Consider the following 17,443-nt stretch of genomic DNA (forward strand, 5'->3'; position numbering starts at 1 on the left):
TCTATAGAACTGAGCAGTTACAGGCCATGAAACCTGTACAGCAATGCTTTCCCAAATGAACCAGTCCTGGAGCAAAGTCATACGGGTGGTATCTCTCCTTGCCTGTGGCACACCTCACCGTCATGTTGGGGTGGACAGAACCCTGAGTCACCACTGAACTTGCTTGCACACTGTTACCCCTTTCCAGATGTTCAGATGTCCCGATGTTTATTTGGCTAAGGCAATGTCCAGCAGGTGTACCTGGAGCAGTTTAGGAGACAGAAACATATGCATCCTAGAGAAATCTGACAATGGTCATCACTCTTGTCATTAACAACCCTGCTGACACCATCTCAGTTGCCTGTTGTTGTAGCTAGAGCATTTTTGACAATACATTATTAATCCATAATAATGTTTTCCCCAGCATAATGTTCCCACAGTTAGAGGTGCCTGAATGTGCAATTACATGTGCAACCATTCTACTTTATGTGGCATACTACAAATACATATGCTTTTCATGTTTTTCTAACAAATTTTAGGGAAGTTTTGACACTTAAATGTTATTTTTGGTATAAAATATCATATAAGTCAGTTATAAGACAAAATAACCTTTAGATCAGATAATGACCCAGTATTATTTTTTGTACATATACACAGTGAATAAGTGGAATACATTACTGTCTTTTACATAACATTATGACTTTTTAAAAAATATAGGTTAATAATTAGGAAAATATATGCATTATATGAAAGCACTCTTGTCCTGTTTTTCTTCCTCAAAAAGTACCAATATTTGTTGGTACACAACAAAAGTTGTGTTCAGCCTAGTCCCCCTGAGTATAAAGAGGTTAGCATTAACCTTTCGCTCTGTCTATGTCTCACTCCACCTCTCTCCGTCTCTCTCCCTCACTCTTATCCTAACGAACTGTGACAGAAGCAGGCTAACAAACTTCCTGATCACTTTCTGGTAACCAGCTCAGGAGGAAGAGGACAATTACATACCCTCGGCTGGACTGGCCCAAGAAGTGGTACACTGATCGTGGAGCAACGAGTGTAAGAGGGGTAAACAAATTTTTTTCTTGGTGCGAATGACCCTGACACCACAGTACTTGAACCTGGGCATTCTTACTGTCACACTGTCTCAGGTGCAAACGATGCACTACAGTGACAAAAAACACAGTGGGGGGGAGGGTTCTGAGATAAAGGGGAATGAAGGGTCTTTGTAATGCCAAGGAGAGGAAGCCTAATGTGTGTAGGGGATTACCAGTGTAGCAGAGCTGCTGCTGTGTGCGGGAACTTGCACAATGACATTGGACCCCCTGCTGCCTAAACACAAGGCCTATAAATCACTTTACCAGGAACCTGGGTTGCTCACACAGAGCAGAGGTTTGCAAATACAACCCTGCCTCGATACACTTGACTACGCTAAGATTTTAGTTTTTCCCAAAGACTGAGATGTCACGTCTATGCTGTGTTATTGTAGGAACATGTAGCTTAATTTAGCATGTCATAATCAAGCATTAATACACAGTGGCCTAGTGACTGGAGATTTAAGCTGGAGAGGGGATATGAACACTATGTAGGATGAGAGGGAGCGGAGAGGTTAATACACCAAGAGGCCAATGAGCTTTCTTGTCAGCCCATGCAGGTGCTGAACATGGATTGTTGCACACAAAGAGCAAGGGGGTTAATCCAGTGGACACCAATTGACTTGACTTGACATTATAATGCATGGGCCTACTTCTCAGAGTGCAATGGAGGGGCAGTACTGGCAATAATGGGAAGAGAGACAAGTAACGTCAGAGTAAACACTGCAGGTATACAGTAGGCACGTACAGTACAGTCTCAATTTCACCCCTCAGTCTTAACAGCTTAATTAGAGCCATGAACTAGATTACAGCTTCTTTAGGATCAGGGAGGACACCATTGCATATATGAGTTAACTCACGATCATTACAGAAATCCTTATAATACAACTGCACAGAAGATCATTGGAGATTGATTCATAAACTTGTCTTTCTATCCCTCTGCTCTTTATGTCCCTCTATTTTATATACACACACATTTTAATGATCCCATGACAACAAAGTTGTGTTTGTGGTTAAATTTTTAGTTTCTTTTTTTTTAACATTGCATTCATCCACAAAACACATAGACTTATCTCAAACCAGCCGGAACACCATTGGGCGTTGACCACAATGAAACTTGAATGCGAATTGGCCTTCATCACCCACCAAAAGACTGACACAGAAAAGATAGGAGAAGCGCTACAGACCACATTGCCAACTCTACCACCCTATTGCGTCAGCATTGTAAATGCACTTACTAACGAAAATCGACTAACTAATCAAAATTAACGACAACACAAAAACGTTCAGAAATCGCATTTTTTCCACAAAATATGATTCATGGTTATTTTCTGTCATCTGTATTTTTGAATTTTATCTGTAACAGATTTTGTAATAATATGTTTTGTGTTCCAATAACAAGGGCTATTTGAATAAAAACCAGGATGCAATACACGGACCTATAATTAGCTATCTTTCGTAAAAGGCCCAGGCAAATAAAAGCTTGTTAGATCTGTGATGCAGGTGCCTGCAACGCCACTCCCTGCTGCACGGGGGCGATGACGTATTAACTGAACAATAACAACAACTTTCGCATTCTCATCATTGGCAATCTGACGCTACCGTAATTACTATAATTTTGCGCAAAAAAAGCAGACCGATACAACTCTTGTCTGTACATTCAAAGTAATAACACGGGATTTTAGCCAAGTGTTCAACATAATTGAAGTGTAAATCCTAACATAAACAATAATAATATCAGTATTTATGATACGTAATCCAAATGTATACTTTGTTCATGAAATACATCACTTAGTGCTCACTGTGTTTGTATTGACGCTCATACTCTCAGTATTACGATTGGTGCCCGCTAAACCGTGCTTGCAAGTGGTACTCAAACCCAGCCTTGTATCAACTGATGACACAGGACTGGAGATAGGGAGGTGGGAGAAGAATCATTGGAAGAGGAGGGAGTGAGCGACTGGGAAAATAGGGAGTTGGCTTAGAAAAAGGGAGGGTCTGAGAGACAGAAGCTAGCAAATAATTTAGTAGAGAGATGGCTGATGTGAGCGAGGTTTTGATGTCGGTTCTGTCCACTATTCGGGTTCCGAGGCCCGGAGATCGTGTCCACAAAGACGAATGCGCCTTCTCTTTTGCAAACCCGGTGAGCGCATATTTTCACAGCTAACTCTTTCGTTTTTCTTTGATTTCACAGCTTTACTTTTACACTATGCTGTCTGCGCATCTCCACGTTTGTTTGCCTTGTGCATTCTCATTATGCTCCATCACTGTGCTGTGTCACTGTGGGTGCAGTATCCACATTACATCGGTTTTCATCCATTTTGATCTTTGACCAGACATTTTTTGCACTTTGTGTTTCCCCCCAGCTTGGTCCTGGCTATATTTTACGTATCCCCCTTTTCCTATTCTATGGTTAATATGTCAAGTACAGCCATCAGCATCTGCAGTCATCAAATTGTAGCTCGCTAGCGGCGACACCTTATTGACATCCTCTGTTTACCTGTGTTGCAGGAGGCAGAAGGTGGTCTATATGTGTGTATGAACAGTTTCCTTGGCTTTGGTGCTCAGTATGTGGAAAGACATCACAATAAGACTGGCCAGCGGGCGTATCTGCACATCAAGCGCACTCGTAAAGCACAGGTGACCACCTGCTCCCTTAACACAACGACCTTGTTGTCAATGATGATGCTTTCTGGATGCTTAATAGCATGTTATACTGCATTTTAAAGAAGCATTGTCCAATATTAGTAAAGAAAACTAGACTGTTTTTTTCTTTTTGAAATCGGTGGTGCACAGTTTCTGTCATGATACACATCTTTCATACAATGTTAGTTTTTTACTGGATAGCTCATTCGCATTGCATATCTGCCTGTTAATCTCTTGTAACACTTAACAACATGCTACACTACAATAGCAGCTGACGGTTCTTTATTTTGCTTTGACAGATAATTTTAGCAGATTTGTTATCATGACGTGTAAAATCGTATTCTGTGTGATGTGCTTACAGACAGATGAGGACACAAATTCTGACTCACCAAAAAAGAAGCCGACACGGTTGGCTATTGGTAAAACGCTGGGTTTAAACTTATCTGTCCATCTTTCTTTCTTTACTGAATTCAGATTGTGGTACAGTCTATGTCTGTGATCTCTGGAAATGAGCTGGACATAGAGTACGATACTCTTCCAATCATTCTCTCCCTCTGTTCTCCTTTCTCTCTGTCTTTCCCAGGGATAGAAGGAGGATTTGATGTAGAGCAGGAGCAGTATGAGGAAGAAGTCAAGGTTGTCCTCTTTCCCGACAAACAGGAAGTGACTTTGGAGGACCTGACGACCATGCCCGATGTTGTGAGAGAGCGGGTGAGGCCTGTCAGGTTGAAAAGGGGATCACACTGATGCCAGACTTATATTTAATGAAGAAAAAGATGCATTTTTTTGTGTGCCTTGCATGGATCTCAAAGCACTGTTCAGTTGACTTTCACTTCGTATTCTGTAGGAGGTGTCAGGTGGACTCCCCTCAGCCCTGCTGAGGCAACAGGAGCGATGTATGTTGGGTTTGAGCTGATGGTTGCCCCTAAGTGGCCTCAGCCCCCAACATTAGGAATGAAGTGATGGGCGCTGAGTTATCCGCTCTGCTCACAGGTGTCCCTGTCCATGGCGGGGCTGATGTCGGCAGACTCGGTGGGCCACGCCCTGCAGGTGCAGCAGTGGGATGGCGAGGTGCGGCAGGAGTCCCGGCACGCGGCCGCGCTGAGCCAGCTGGACAACGGCGTCAAGATCCCTCCCAGGTACAGAACCCAGGCCTCGGTGCTCTGTCTTTGTGTCTCTGCTGGCCAGTGTGTGTGTGTGTGTGTGCGCGCGCACGCGAATGTGCGTGTGAATGTGCGTGTGTGCATGCATGCATGTGTGTGTCCACTGTCAAATTTCATTTTAAAGTACTGCGTCCGTTCGGGATGGAACAATTAGATTTCAGTCGGTCAGTTCAAGAAATTCATTTCATTTCAATTTCCTGAATTGACTGACCTGAAATACAATTGACCCCAAATCCAACCCCAGTAGTATCTACTACATCGCTAAAGAATTCAGTGTTGACCCCCCTCTCCCTCATTTTAAATAATTTTAGGTTAATTGCTATACTCAAAGGAATACACAGAACCGCTATTGCTTCTGGTGCTGGATCCGATGTGACCTCAGAACCTGTGCACCCATAAGCCCATACCCCACTGGACACCCATTCTCTTGCATAGGCGATCTCACAGCCTGTCTTCTCTCTCTTTCTCTTTCTCTGTCAGTGGGTGGAAGTGTGATATGTGTGGCTTGGAGGAAAACCTGTGGATGAATCTCTCAGATGGGAAGGTGCTCTGTGGGCGCAGATACTTTGATGGCACTGGGGGCAACAATCACGCTCTCCTGCACTTCCAGCAGACTGGATACCCCCTAGCCGTAAAACTGGGTACTATTACCCCCGATGGAGCAGGTGAGGATGCTAGCGGGGCCTTTGGATTCATTTGTGTGTGATATGATTGATTGGATAAGATGTGATATGATTACAGAAGAAATTCCTGTTTTTATTAATGCAAATTATGAGGATATATCTTCCCCTCTAAGGAAACCTACTTAGTTACTGAAGTTGTGTTGGTGGTCCAGCAGGGGACACTCCCATCTGGTAAAATTCCTCAATGTAGCGATAGAGGCAGTTTGCTGAGCAGAGGTGATTCTAGAGACTAGAGGAGCTCTAGGCAGAAAATCCTATACGGCTATTCTGACAGACTTCCACTGTCACCATATTACCCAAAACTCCTAAAATGGCCCGGGGCCCCAGTCAGTTGCCTGCCTTGTCTGTTCATTAGATTCCCCAATGATGCTGTGGAAGGTACTGTCATGGAGACTAGACATTAAACCCTAACTAACTGTGGTCAGTAAAGATCCTTTGACATGTTTCAGGAGTAGGGGTGTTAACCCCAGTCTCCTGTTCAAATGATCAGAATGCCCCCTATCTTTGTCTGTTCCCTAGTGACCTTCATTCCCCAGGGTTTCAAAATAAAAGTTATTTATTAAAATATGATTTCCCATTTTAAAAAATTACTATGGAGTATATGAGTTAGATAACTGGGTCATTGAGACTGTTTGTTTCTGATTATTTCAGATGTGTACTCTTATGAGGAAGATGACATGGTTCTGGACTCGAAGTTACCAGAACACCTGGCTCACTTCGGCATTGATATGATGACCATGGAGAAGGTACTTTAATGACTTCAATGAATCGGATCCTTGATTTAATGGCACAAACTGACTGAGAGTATAGCATCCACATCACTGCACCAGGACCTTGGGTTCTTTTGGTTGAGATGAACAGTGCCATCTACAGGACTACTAACTGCTTGTCTATCTTTTATCTAGGCCTGTATTCATAAATGATCCGAGAGTAAGAATGCTGATCTTGGATCAGATGGCACCTATCCATATTCTAACCTTATCCACTATGAACCACAAGGTGAAAACTGATCCTAATTCAGACCTTCTAATCTCCTCCTAAGATTTTATGAGTACATATAGGTCTTCTCAGGTGGCTCAAGATGTAAAGGACCGACCAAGTCACACCCAGAGGCACTTATATTTTGCAGTCTAGGACAGGAAAGCTGCGGGATGCCAATGCGTTTGATGGTTCTCTCCATCTCTCCTGTGTCTCGCAGACAGAGAGCACGATGGCGGAGCTGGAGATCGCGGCAAACCGGCGCGTGGGGGAGTGGGAGGTGATCCAGGAGTCGGGGGCCATGCTGCAGCCCCTGACGGGCCCCGGCCTCACCGGGATGAGGAACCTGGGGAACAGCTGCTACCTCAACTCGGTCATGCAAGTGCTCTTCACCGTGCCAGACTTCCAGCACAAGTCAGTCCCGGATTTTACCCACCTCAGACACAGTGTGAAAATGCATAGGGAAAGAGAAGGGCTAGAATACAGGGACAACCAATCAGTAATCACCAAATCCTAAAAACAATGGCATATCCACAGCATAAACATCTTGAGTGCATAAAGACACTCTGTGAAGGTTTAGATCCGTTCTAAGATGATAGTGCAGTATGATGACTTAGTGGAAAAGTAGCAGGCTACGAAACAAAATTGATTTCAATTTATGTTGATAGTATTTTGGTAAGGATGCAATAAGATTCAGTAAATCAAACAGGGTTAGACATATTGGGGCAGGGTGTGACATTCCTCTCCGTGTGACCCCTCTGTCTGTACACCGTGCCTGTGTGCTCTGCAGGTATGTCTCCAACATCGAAAAGATTTTTGCCAACGCTCCAAGCGATCCCACACAGGACTTCAAAACGCAAGTGTAAGTGTTTGTAACATTACACTGAATATTTCACACGGAAACACATTTGTGTAGAATTAAGTATTGTAAGCAGCTTCTGGCACAAGATAAAGAAGAAAGTAGCGGACTCCACTCCCTGTCTAAGTGTCCTCTCCAAAGTGTCCTTAATGACTGGTGTTCTAAATTAAAACACTACAGGGAGTGCAAGGCCGTGGCAGTTGTACATTATTGTCTTTTGTTTTTAATATTCGCCACTGATTGTTACTCGATTTGTTGTCTCAGGTGAGCCGACACTTTCTGTGTCAGCTCTTGTAGGCATAACGGAAGTTTTCACCTTTCCTGTCAATGTCCACTTGGAGGAATTAAAACGGTGCCGGTGGATCTATGTCTGTGTATACACACTCCATTTCTCCGTCTGTGTTTCAGGGCAAAGTTGGGCCACGCTTTGTTGTCAGAAGAATATTCTAAACCTACCTGTGACTCTGAAGATGACCCCAGTGTGAGCCCTAAACCTACACTTATGGACACATGATTTTATGCATTTTGAAAGTCAATATATTTATTATAAATTCTATCTTTGGCTTTCAGGGTTATCAGGTCGGCATAGCGCCACGAATGTTCAAAGCATTAATTGGTCGAGGACACCCTGAGTTCTCCACCAATCGGCAGCAAGATGCTCAGGAGTTTTTTCTGCACTTCATTAACATGGTGGAGGTACATGCATTCGATTTCCTGTAACTTCCTGTGAGCTTTGTAACTTTTTCATGCCTGTTAGCTGAAACACTGTATTTAACATGTTAAGTTCCTTTCTCACCACCTCAGCTGATGTTATGCATTAGGAGTGCTCTTACTTTAAAGAAGTAGACAAAAGTGTTGCAATGAAAGGAAGAGGGCACATGGTCTTTAATTTCTAGTTCCACTCCTCCGCAGCGGAATTGTCGTTATGGGGAAAATCCCTCGGAGGCCTTTCGCTTCCTGGTGGAGGAAAGGATCGTGTGTCAGCAGTCAAACAGAGTCAAGTACACACAGAGGGTGGACTACATCATGCAGTTACCTGTGCCAATGGAACAAGCCACCAATGCAGGTGAACACTACATTTCCCAGCAGCCTCTGGCCTTTTGATTTTTTTCTAATGGACCTTCATTGCTAATGCAATGTTCATGTCATGTAGCACTTTCTGACAGCTCCAATATCTCCAACCGGGCAGTAAAATACACACAAGTGTGTGAATGGCGAATGAAAAATGGCTGCCACGACGAACTTGGCAATCGTTCAAATTTACAAATCATAATATAATTTTATATTTGCACCCATTCGCCTCCACACACTCTGTTTGTGATTAATTGTTGAGCCACTACCTACTACAATTGGGTGGGCGTTCTTGTTAAGAACAAGAAATAGAGCGAGCTACCATCTGCTATAATGATATTTCTGACGAACTAGAGCAGCAGGTAGACGGCATTCACTGGCGTCAGTAGATATTGGATCAAGCTTTAACATTATCCTCATTATTCAATGTTCATAGATTCCAACTTGTAACTCTTCCAAACAAGTGCGCATCAACCAGTGTGCAATGCTTGAACACTTCAAAATCAGAGTAATGGGAAGTCGTCCCATCATTGCAATTTCTCCCATATGACGTGAACACGGCATATATTTTGACAACAAAATGGAGACTTGCTGACATTTGCTGTCCATCAGATGAGCTGCAGGAGGCGGAGCAAAAGCGTGTGGAGGCGGAGGCTGCTGGCGTGCCCCCGCCTCCCGCCCCCAGGGCTTCTATTCCATTTGAAGCCTGTCTGGCTGCCCTGAGTGAACCCGAGACTCTGATGGACTTCTGGAGCTCAGCTGTCCAGGCTAAGACCACTGCCAGCAAGTACGGGCTGACTGACAAATGACTTCACATGAACAGTCACATATCACTTAATATTGCTGGGGGCTAATGGGGATCGGTAATGTTAGCTATAGTTTATAACCGACAACAAGAGATCTACAATATGTTAACGGTGGTCTCAGTGTCTGAAGGGTGATGTAGGGAGGTGGCTGGTGCTATTTACATAACATGTTTACAAAACCCACTGTCCTGTAGAAGTGTGCATGAAAATACAATACCAAATGTACAGTAATACTTAGTATCTAATAATGTTTGCTGCAAAAAGATACTTTATATATATATAATATAGTCCGCATGTGTTTGTCAAAAGACTTTTTACTTTTTATGAGTTCAGTACTATAATAAACCAATGGGAATGTCTGAGGTACCAAGCCAAGTCAACAAAAGCAACACAGCCCAGGCAGCTGCCATGTAAATGCTTTAGTGGGTCAACCCAGAATCTTGCTTGAGTTTCATTCTCATAGAATCACACCATCAGCCCTTTAATGCACATGCATTATCCATGAAGAAAGAAGAGATTATGGACTTCAAGATAGTGAATAGTGTTTCGTGTATAGTGTTTCTGTAGTGTTCCTGAACAGCAAACGGGTAGAGGCTCTGCACTGCTGACTTGTCCTTAATTTTCTTAACGTAACTGTCCTGTGTCTTGCTTAGAACAACCCACTTTGCCTCCTTCCCGGATTATCTCGTCATCCAGATCAAGAAGTTCACCTTTGGCCTGGATTGGATACCTAAGAAGCTTGGTAAATGCGGTCTTTCTCAAAAGTACCTTCACTTAAACTGTCATTTGTAGTCTGTGCCAAACATAAGTCATGTTCAAATCGTTGCCTCTCAGTAAGTAGCACTATCTCAATAGCTTTTACAGTTTGTTGTGGTACAGTATGAACCAGGCCTACAATGAGCTTAGTCATTCAATGGAGGGAAGTAGTTCAGTGCCTTGTTGATTAAGGAAACTGATAAATTTTCTTGCTGTAAAGACTGCCACTGCAGTATGAACGAGAATGTATCTGTCCATGCGATTAGCTTACTGTGACTGGGAGTTTGCAGTGGCAGGACACAGTTGGCTTTGTGGAGCACGCTTATGTTGGCCAGGGTTCCTTGGGTTACTGTTGCAAGAAGGTCCCATGAGCTGCCCAACAGACTGCCAGTTATTGCCAATGAAATGTGCTTCTGCTCCTTCAGTTGGTGCTAGATCCATTGTAGTACGTTCTCAGGCTTAACGTGTGGGACACAGTCAGTGGTTCAGAGGCTAGTGTACTGGGGCAATGCTTCAGCTTTCAGTGCTACCTGTGGGTGCATGGACACAATCAGCAAATCCATAATTTGATGAGAAGTGGGAAAGTAATGCTAGTCACATTATTTTGTTATATGAAAGTACTGTAGCTGTTCAGACAGGGATGAGTAACTCTGATTGCTGTTTGTTTGGTTCCAGATGTGAGTATTGATGTGCCTGAAACACTGGATCTGAGTTCGCTCAGAGGGACGGGGCTACAGCCAGGGGAGGAGGTGCTTCCGGAGGTGGCCCCGCCTCCTCTCATGACCCCCGACGTGGAGGTCAAAGGTATCCTGGGCTCCCACGGCAACGAGGATGACGACTCGCTCTACTCCCCACTGCTGTGTCAGTCTGTCTGTCTTTTCTTGTCACTTTTGTCTGCGTCTCCCATCTACCCACTGCATACCTCTTTGGCTCTTGGCTTCCCTCTTTCTCTCTTTTTCCATTTGTTTCTGTTCCTTTTTCTGCTTTCTGTTTCTCTTTCCCCACTGCTCCTTTACATTTGTGCCTAGTCATGCCCAGGAAATGAATTTGGTCCAGCGTGCCACTGAGAACCTACTGTATTGACACACCTTTTTTGTGAACAATTTTATTTTTCTTCTTCTTTTGTTTTTTTCATATATTTTTCACATAACTCTAATAATTGGAGACAATAATACTGTATTGAAGTGCTTTATTGACAGAATTTGCGTTTGTATTGCCAAATCATGGCAAGGAACATGAGAAACACCAGATGGCAAACAGTAATAGAATAATGTAATAGAATTATTAAAATATTATCATTAATATATCCCCATATTCCTATTTTCCAAGTGTGTTTCTGTAGCAATCCTCTGACTGTCAGTTTGAATTGTCAGTTGTACTACTCAGTGTGCGTGTTGTACTAACTTTTCCTCTCTTTCTCTCTCTCTCACTCAGCCCCTGTAATGGATGACTCCATAGTGTCCCAGCTGTGTGAGATGGGCTTCCCCCTGGAGGCCTGCAGAAAGGCAGTCTACTGCACTGGGAACACTGGGATCGATGCAGCCATGAACTGGGTGATGGGTCACATGGATGACCCAGGTGAGCGGGAAGGGCCCATTCAGGGGGTCTGGAAGAAGCTGGGGCTGTGTTAACATCAACATTCTGATAATCATTCAAGCCAACCTGAAATATTACTAAATTGTGCTTGCTTCCCCCCCCCCCATCTCCCTGTCTGTGATTGGCTGCAGACTTCTCCGCCCCCATGGTGTTGCCGTGCGGCAGCTCGGCGCCGGGGTCCACGCCCACCGAAACGATATCCGAGGATCACTTGGCAACCATCGTCTCCATGGGTTTTGGCCGAGATCAGGCCACGCGAGCACTGCGGGCCGCGGTGAGTCCCAGTACACACACCGATGAGTACACACGCCGATGAGTTAAACACACCGATGAGTTAAACACGCCGATGAGTTAAACACACCGATGAGTTAAACAGGCCGATGAGTTAAACACGCCGATGAGTTAAACAGGCCGATGAGTTAAACACGCCGATGAGTTAAACAGGCCGATGAGTTAAACAGGCCGATGAGTTAAACACGCCGATGAGTTAAACACACCGCTGATTTGTTACACAACAGAGGAAAAAGCACAGACCTTCTGTAGCGAGGAAATGGCTGTTTTTACTGATACAACTATGTATTATATTGGCATTCCTGGAGAGTTAAATGTGTACAGTTTAGATTTTTGTAAGTCTGGCAATGGTTGGTTTCTTTTTAAATGAGAAATTTCAATGAAACTGTATTGATAAATCCATTAATAGGAATGATTAAGTAAGGCTTAATTAGTAACTAGTTTAAATTAGCATAAAGAGCCGAAACAAGAATGGAGAGACTTTTTAGAGTGCTAGGACATGAGCACATATGAGTTATGCCAATACATACAGTACAGAGCCTAACAATGATAACATTGTCTTACAGAATTTGCATTGTACCAGCCAATTATTTGTTGGAAAAATGCCTCATAACTTATCTTTTCACATTGCATATATAACTTATTTTTTTATGTGAGCCAAATACTTTGTAGCTGCAGAATTTCCAGAGCATTTCCTTAGCATTAGCATAGCATTTCGATCATGTTCTGCCTAACCAGCTCTGTAAAAGCAGTTCTAGTGGAGAGCTCTTTCTGATACCATCCAAGATCATTCTCTTGTGATTCCCTCTGGCCCCGTCTCTCAGAGCAATGTTCTGGAGCGGGCCGTGGACTGGATCTTCTCCCACCTGGACGACCTGGAGTCCATGGATGTGTCGGAGGGGGGGCGTTCTGCCGCGGAGAGCGAGGGCGGCAGGGAGCCCCCCCCTGGACCCCGCGTGAGGGACGGAGATGGAAGTCAGTCGCAGCACACGCCCGAGAGGGGGAGGGAGGACGTAGGGCTGGGGGAGAATGTGGGCAGTGGGCTTTCTGAGTGAACTTCCAGTTGTGTAATCCTGCCATGTGCTTTCAACATGCTTGCTTTTGAGTGAATTTAATGCCCAAAAACAAAAAAGCTACAGAATGAATCCCTGTTGAATCAATCACAAGTCCACTTTTTGTCTAATATTTGTTAAAAAATGTTTTAGAAAGAGTTTTAATCATTTAAATCATATATTATTTCAAAACATAAATAACAAGGTAAATAATAAGATGTGCGAATGTACATCCATAAATGTCATATTTATGCGCTACAATAATGTACTAATCTCTCCGCTTTCTCTTTTCCTCTCTTATCTCATTCTTTCTAGAGTATGAGCTGTTTGCCTTCATCAGTCACATGGGAACAAGTACCATGTGTGGTCACTACGTCTGCCACATCAAGAAGGACCAGCAGTGAGAATTTATGCTTTTATTCAACAGTCCTGACTCTCTCTGGTCTTCATTCAGTGCACAGCAAAAATGCATTGCAAAAGTACACATATGCTGTCGGCACAAAACAGCTAAGTATCTCAGCCGTGCAAGTGACACAGCGAAGAGACTTTAGATGCAATTAAAGCCATTTTTATTGTTTTATTATTTACTGTTGGATCATTTAAAGGATTTAATTTCAGTTACACAGCCACTGAAAATGGGCTTTGGCCTTAATTCAGGCTGGTTGGAAGTGCCCTAACCAAAAGAGCTTGGCAGAGAATTCTGAGACCTCTTTAACTGCATCAGCAGTAATCTTCCCTCTGATGTTGTACTAAATGGCATTTGTTATGGTTATACTTGAAAGATTAATGCAAGGGAAGTTTCAGGCTGGACATGTGAACCGTTTAAATGTTGACTTAGTTCAGAGATTAAAGTTCTATGTTCTATGGATTTCTGTTTAACAACTTTGCTCCTGTGTCTCTGCCTCCATAAAACATGCCTCTACATTAAACAAGAGACCAACCCTTGGTGCCCCACGGGTCAAATAATAGACTGATAAAGGATTGGTGAATGTGGATCAGCCCATCTAAAAGTAATTCCAGCCTCCATAAGACCTGCGCTCCCAGCTGTAGCCACGCCACTTGAGTGCCTGGAGCAGACATCGGGCCTGTTCATTGGCCACACCGGCAGGCTGGGAGCGACTGCCTCTCAAACGCTTCTGCCTCAGTGTCCCATGATGCCAAGCGCTCTGTTGGAGCCAGCAGTGCTGCAAGGCCACCGGAGCTCTTGCACTCTCTTGAGAAGACTACATCTCACCCAAAATGCCCCCCACCCCCCTCCCACATTTATACAGTCCAAAGAATATTGCACTAATCAAGCTCTAATAATATCATATTATGTTTTTTTTTTTTTTTTTTAGGTGGGTGATCTTCAATGACCAGAAGGTATGTGCCTCTGAGAAGCCCCCCATGGACCTGGGATACCTATACTTCTACCAGAGAGTGGCTGAGTGAGAGAGAGGGGAGAGAGATACCTGTACTTGTACAGGAGAGTGGCTGAGTGAGAGAGAGGGGAGAGAGATACCTGTACTTGTACAGGAGATTGGGTGAGTGAGAGAGATACCTGTACTTGTACAGGAGATTGGGTGAGTGAGAGAGATACCTGTACTTCTACCAGAGAGTGGTTGAGTGAGAGAGAGGAGAGAGAGATACCTGTACTTCTACAGGAGAGTGGCTGAGTGAGAGAGAGGGGAGAGAGATACCTGTACTTCTACAGGAGAGTGGCTGAGTGAGAGAGAGGGGAGAGAGATACCTGTACTTCTACAGGAGAGTGGCTGAGTGAGAGAGAGGGGAGAGAGATACCTGTACTTGTACAGGAGATTGGGTGAGTGAGAGAGATACCTGTACTTCTACCAGAGAGTGGTTGAGTGAGAGAGAGGAGAGAGAGATACTTGTACTTGTACAGGAGATTGGGTGAGTGAGAGAGATACCTGTACTTCTACAGAGTTACTGAGATACCTGTAGTTCAACAGGAACATGACAAAGTGAGAGAGTGAGAGATATACCTGTACCTTTATATCAGAATGACTGAGAGAAACCTATCCCTGTGGGAGAGTACCTCACTAAATGACAAATACCATCTATAGGAGTGACTGAATGCAAGAGAGGGGGGCGAGAGACTGGTACTCTCATTTAGTTTGAGAAAGAGGTTAGAGGTACCTGTACCTCTACGGAAGAGTGACAGTGTGAGTTAGAGGACTGAGAGGGACCTGTGCTTCTGTTGTAATGAATGAGCAAGAGAGAGGGGTTGTGACAGAAGAGGAGCTCTGAGGCAGAAAGGAAGGAAGAGATGCAAATGGAACAGATCTAATCGTACGACTGGCACACACACAAGCGAGTGGCAGGTTAGAGGGAGGGATGGATGGACAGTAGGAGGTGTCCACCCTTTGTCACACCTCACTGACATGCCTCTCTCATGCCTCTATCTCTTGTCTCTATTGCCCCCCCCCCCTTCCCAAAAAAACTCATCAGCTCTCCAAACTCAACCTCTCTGTTCCTCTCCCCCCTGGGCAGCAGCTTTTGTGTTGTGTTATAGCTGCTTCAGCCAATTAAGTTCCTGCTCTCCCCTATGAGATATATATTTAAAAAACCACTGACCAGAAAAATTAAAAATGAAAACTGAATCCACTGTACACACTGTACATGCACACTTCAGACAAAGCAGTGCTGCTTCTTCTGGCAAATGTGGTATGAAAGAGTGATAACAATGAGAAAGAGTGTGTTGCTGTGTCCCCCATGCTGTGAAAAATAAAAATGTATCTCTTCCTTGAATGCAGCCTGTGTGCTTGTGTTTGGTGTCCAAAGGGCCAATGGGGAACAGAGCCATTTTGAATGTTGTGCTCCGCGCCCCCACCCACACCCTCACATTCCAGTACGATAATAATATCTTCCAATACACACTGAAAATCTACCTCTTCAGATTGCACTGTGGCTCCCCTGAGACTCTTTAGGATTTAAAGGTATAGCTATGCAAATAAGTTATGTTGTCAAGTGGTATTTACAATTCAAATTGTTAGGCTGACATTACATTTACTGATTATACATGGGCCTTCTGTGATATCACATTTTGGACATGTGCATTCAATCACATTCACCCAAAATGAGACTGCCTGCTAATATCCCACCACTACCCCAAGGAAACAAAATATTTTGCCATTGCTGTTGGTAGTTTAAAAAATAATTACTGTTGGTGTATAAATTGATGGGCTAAAAGGTAATAAAATGCCACTGAAAATGAGGAGGTTTTAATTTGGGCCAAAGAACATAACTGCATAACTGTAATGGTCTGCCCCTGGTGAGTTGCAACATTAAGCATGAAAAAACCAGATATTTACAAAATCAAGGAATTATTTAAATAGGAAAACCAGTTACACAGGTAGTGTATTGGGTAAGTAAGAATCCACTCGGCAATCACTGGGCTCTTTATAAAGGATTTCCAAGGGGTGCTGCCAATCCTACAATAAAAAAAAAACATAAAAGGGCAAGTAAGACACCAGCCTCATGCCACTATGGGCACCAGCAAGAGTGCTGAAGACAGCAATAACTCGCACAAGACAGCTGGGAGTAATTCACAAAAACGTGTCTCTTAAACATTAAAATGAAACAAGGCCGGCCATTGACACAGGACTATTTTGGACCTGTAAGAGGGAGTATTGCTTGTTACCCTGAGACGTTCTCCATATGTCTCAGAAGTTATGTTGTAATTTGTTCCGCTCCCTAACAGATGAGGAATGCAGGTTCCATGTGATTCCTGTCGAGATTGGCTGTCAAGAAATCTCCACCCCAGAACAAGCAATTCCTTCGGGCTACACTGTTTCAGAGTGCTAGCCAGCTGCTGCTGCTGATAAAAAACATAACTCCTCACTTCCCCTCTGGCATGTTTACATGTACAAATTTTTTAAAAGTCCATCGAAAATGAATTTCTTTACTCTGATGTAGGCCCACTTGATGCGTCTTTAAGCAAACAATGGAGAGCGAGGTGGAGAATCACAGACGACTTTTTTCCCCTTTTTCCTCTTCTGACACTCCTTTGCCAGTAACCTTGTCTTAGTCGCGTGGCCTTCGGGGGCCTTGAAGGACACACCTGAGGGCAGTAAAATCGAAAGCGAAGTTTAGCAACTGCTTTATTCCCCTGTTCCACATACCCCCAAACCAAAGCTCAGCTGCGGCAGTCTGTTTACGATAGCTGATTCGACCACTGCATTTTTTCCATTCCAAAGCTTTGCTGTGCGCGCCATTTGGGGCCGTATCTGTGGGTTTGATGACAAGAATATGGTGAAGATTAGATTATAAGGGCCTATTGAGATTTTTTTTTTTTATGCAGGGCAAAATTAGTAAATTATGTCAGAGCTTGTGTGTACGAGTGTTTGTATTTTAATAGTGATATGATTGTAAAGGCATGTCCTATGCATGTGATTGTGTGTGTGTGTGTCATGATGATGTAGTCATAAAGGCATGCTATGCATGGTTGAGTGTCATGAGGCAGTTATTAAGGCATG

The 17,443-nt window shown here is 43.7% G+C and overlaps 1 protein-coding gene across 2 annotated transcripts; it reads left to right on the top strand.

Annotated features, from left to right (window-relative positions):
* Window positions 1–2,944: 2,944 nt before the first annotated feature.
* LOC135261531 (ubiquitin carboxyl-terminal hydrolase 5-like) lies at window positions 2,945–15,716 on the top strand. Of its 2 annotated transcripts, none has more exons than XM_064347955.1 (20): window positions 2,945–3,210; window positions 3,579–3,707; window positions 4,075–4,132; window positions 4,297–4,424; window positions 4,707–4,852; window positions 5,357–5,541; window positions 6,211–6,305; window positions 6,758–6,951; window positions 7,328–7,399; window positions 7,805–7,877; window positions 7,967–8,092; window positions 8,309–8,462; window positions 9,080–9,254; window positions 9,927–10,015; window positions 10,705–10,890; window positions 11,464–11,607; window positions 11,757–11,899; window positions 12,741–12,891; window positions 13,284–13,368; window positions 14,306–15,716. In XM_064347955.1, exons 1-20 carry the CDS (start codon window positions 3,103–3,105, stop codon window positions 14,397–14,399), a joined length of 2,535 nt encoding a protein of 844 aa, XP_064204025.1. In that variant the 5' UTR covers window positions 2,945–3,102; the 3' UTR covers window positions 14,400–15,716. The 2 variants fall into 2 exon arrangements, with proteins under 2 accessions (XP_064204025.1, XP_064204026.1); XM_064347956.1 differs by having other exon boundaries at window positions 10,705–10,833.
* The last annotated feature ends 1,727 nt before the right edge of the window (window positions 15,717–17,443 follow it).

The sequence above is a fragment of the Anguilla rostrata genome, chromosome 8, assembly GCF_018555375.3.
Source record: "Anguilla rostrata isolate EN2019 chromosome 8, ASM1855537v3, whole genome shotgun sequence".
Taxonomy (NCBI): domain Eukaryota; kingdom Metazoa; phylum Chordata; class Actinopteri; order Anguilliformes; family Anguillidae; genus Anguilla; species Anguilla rostrata.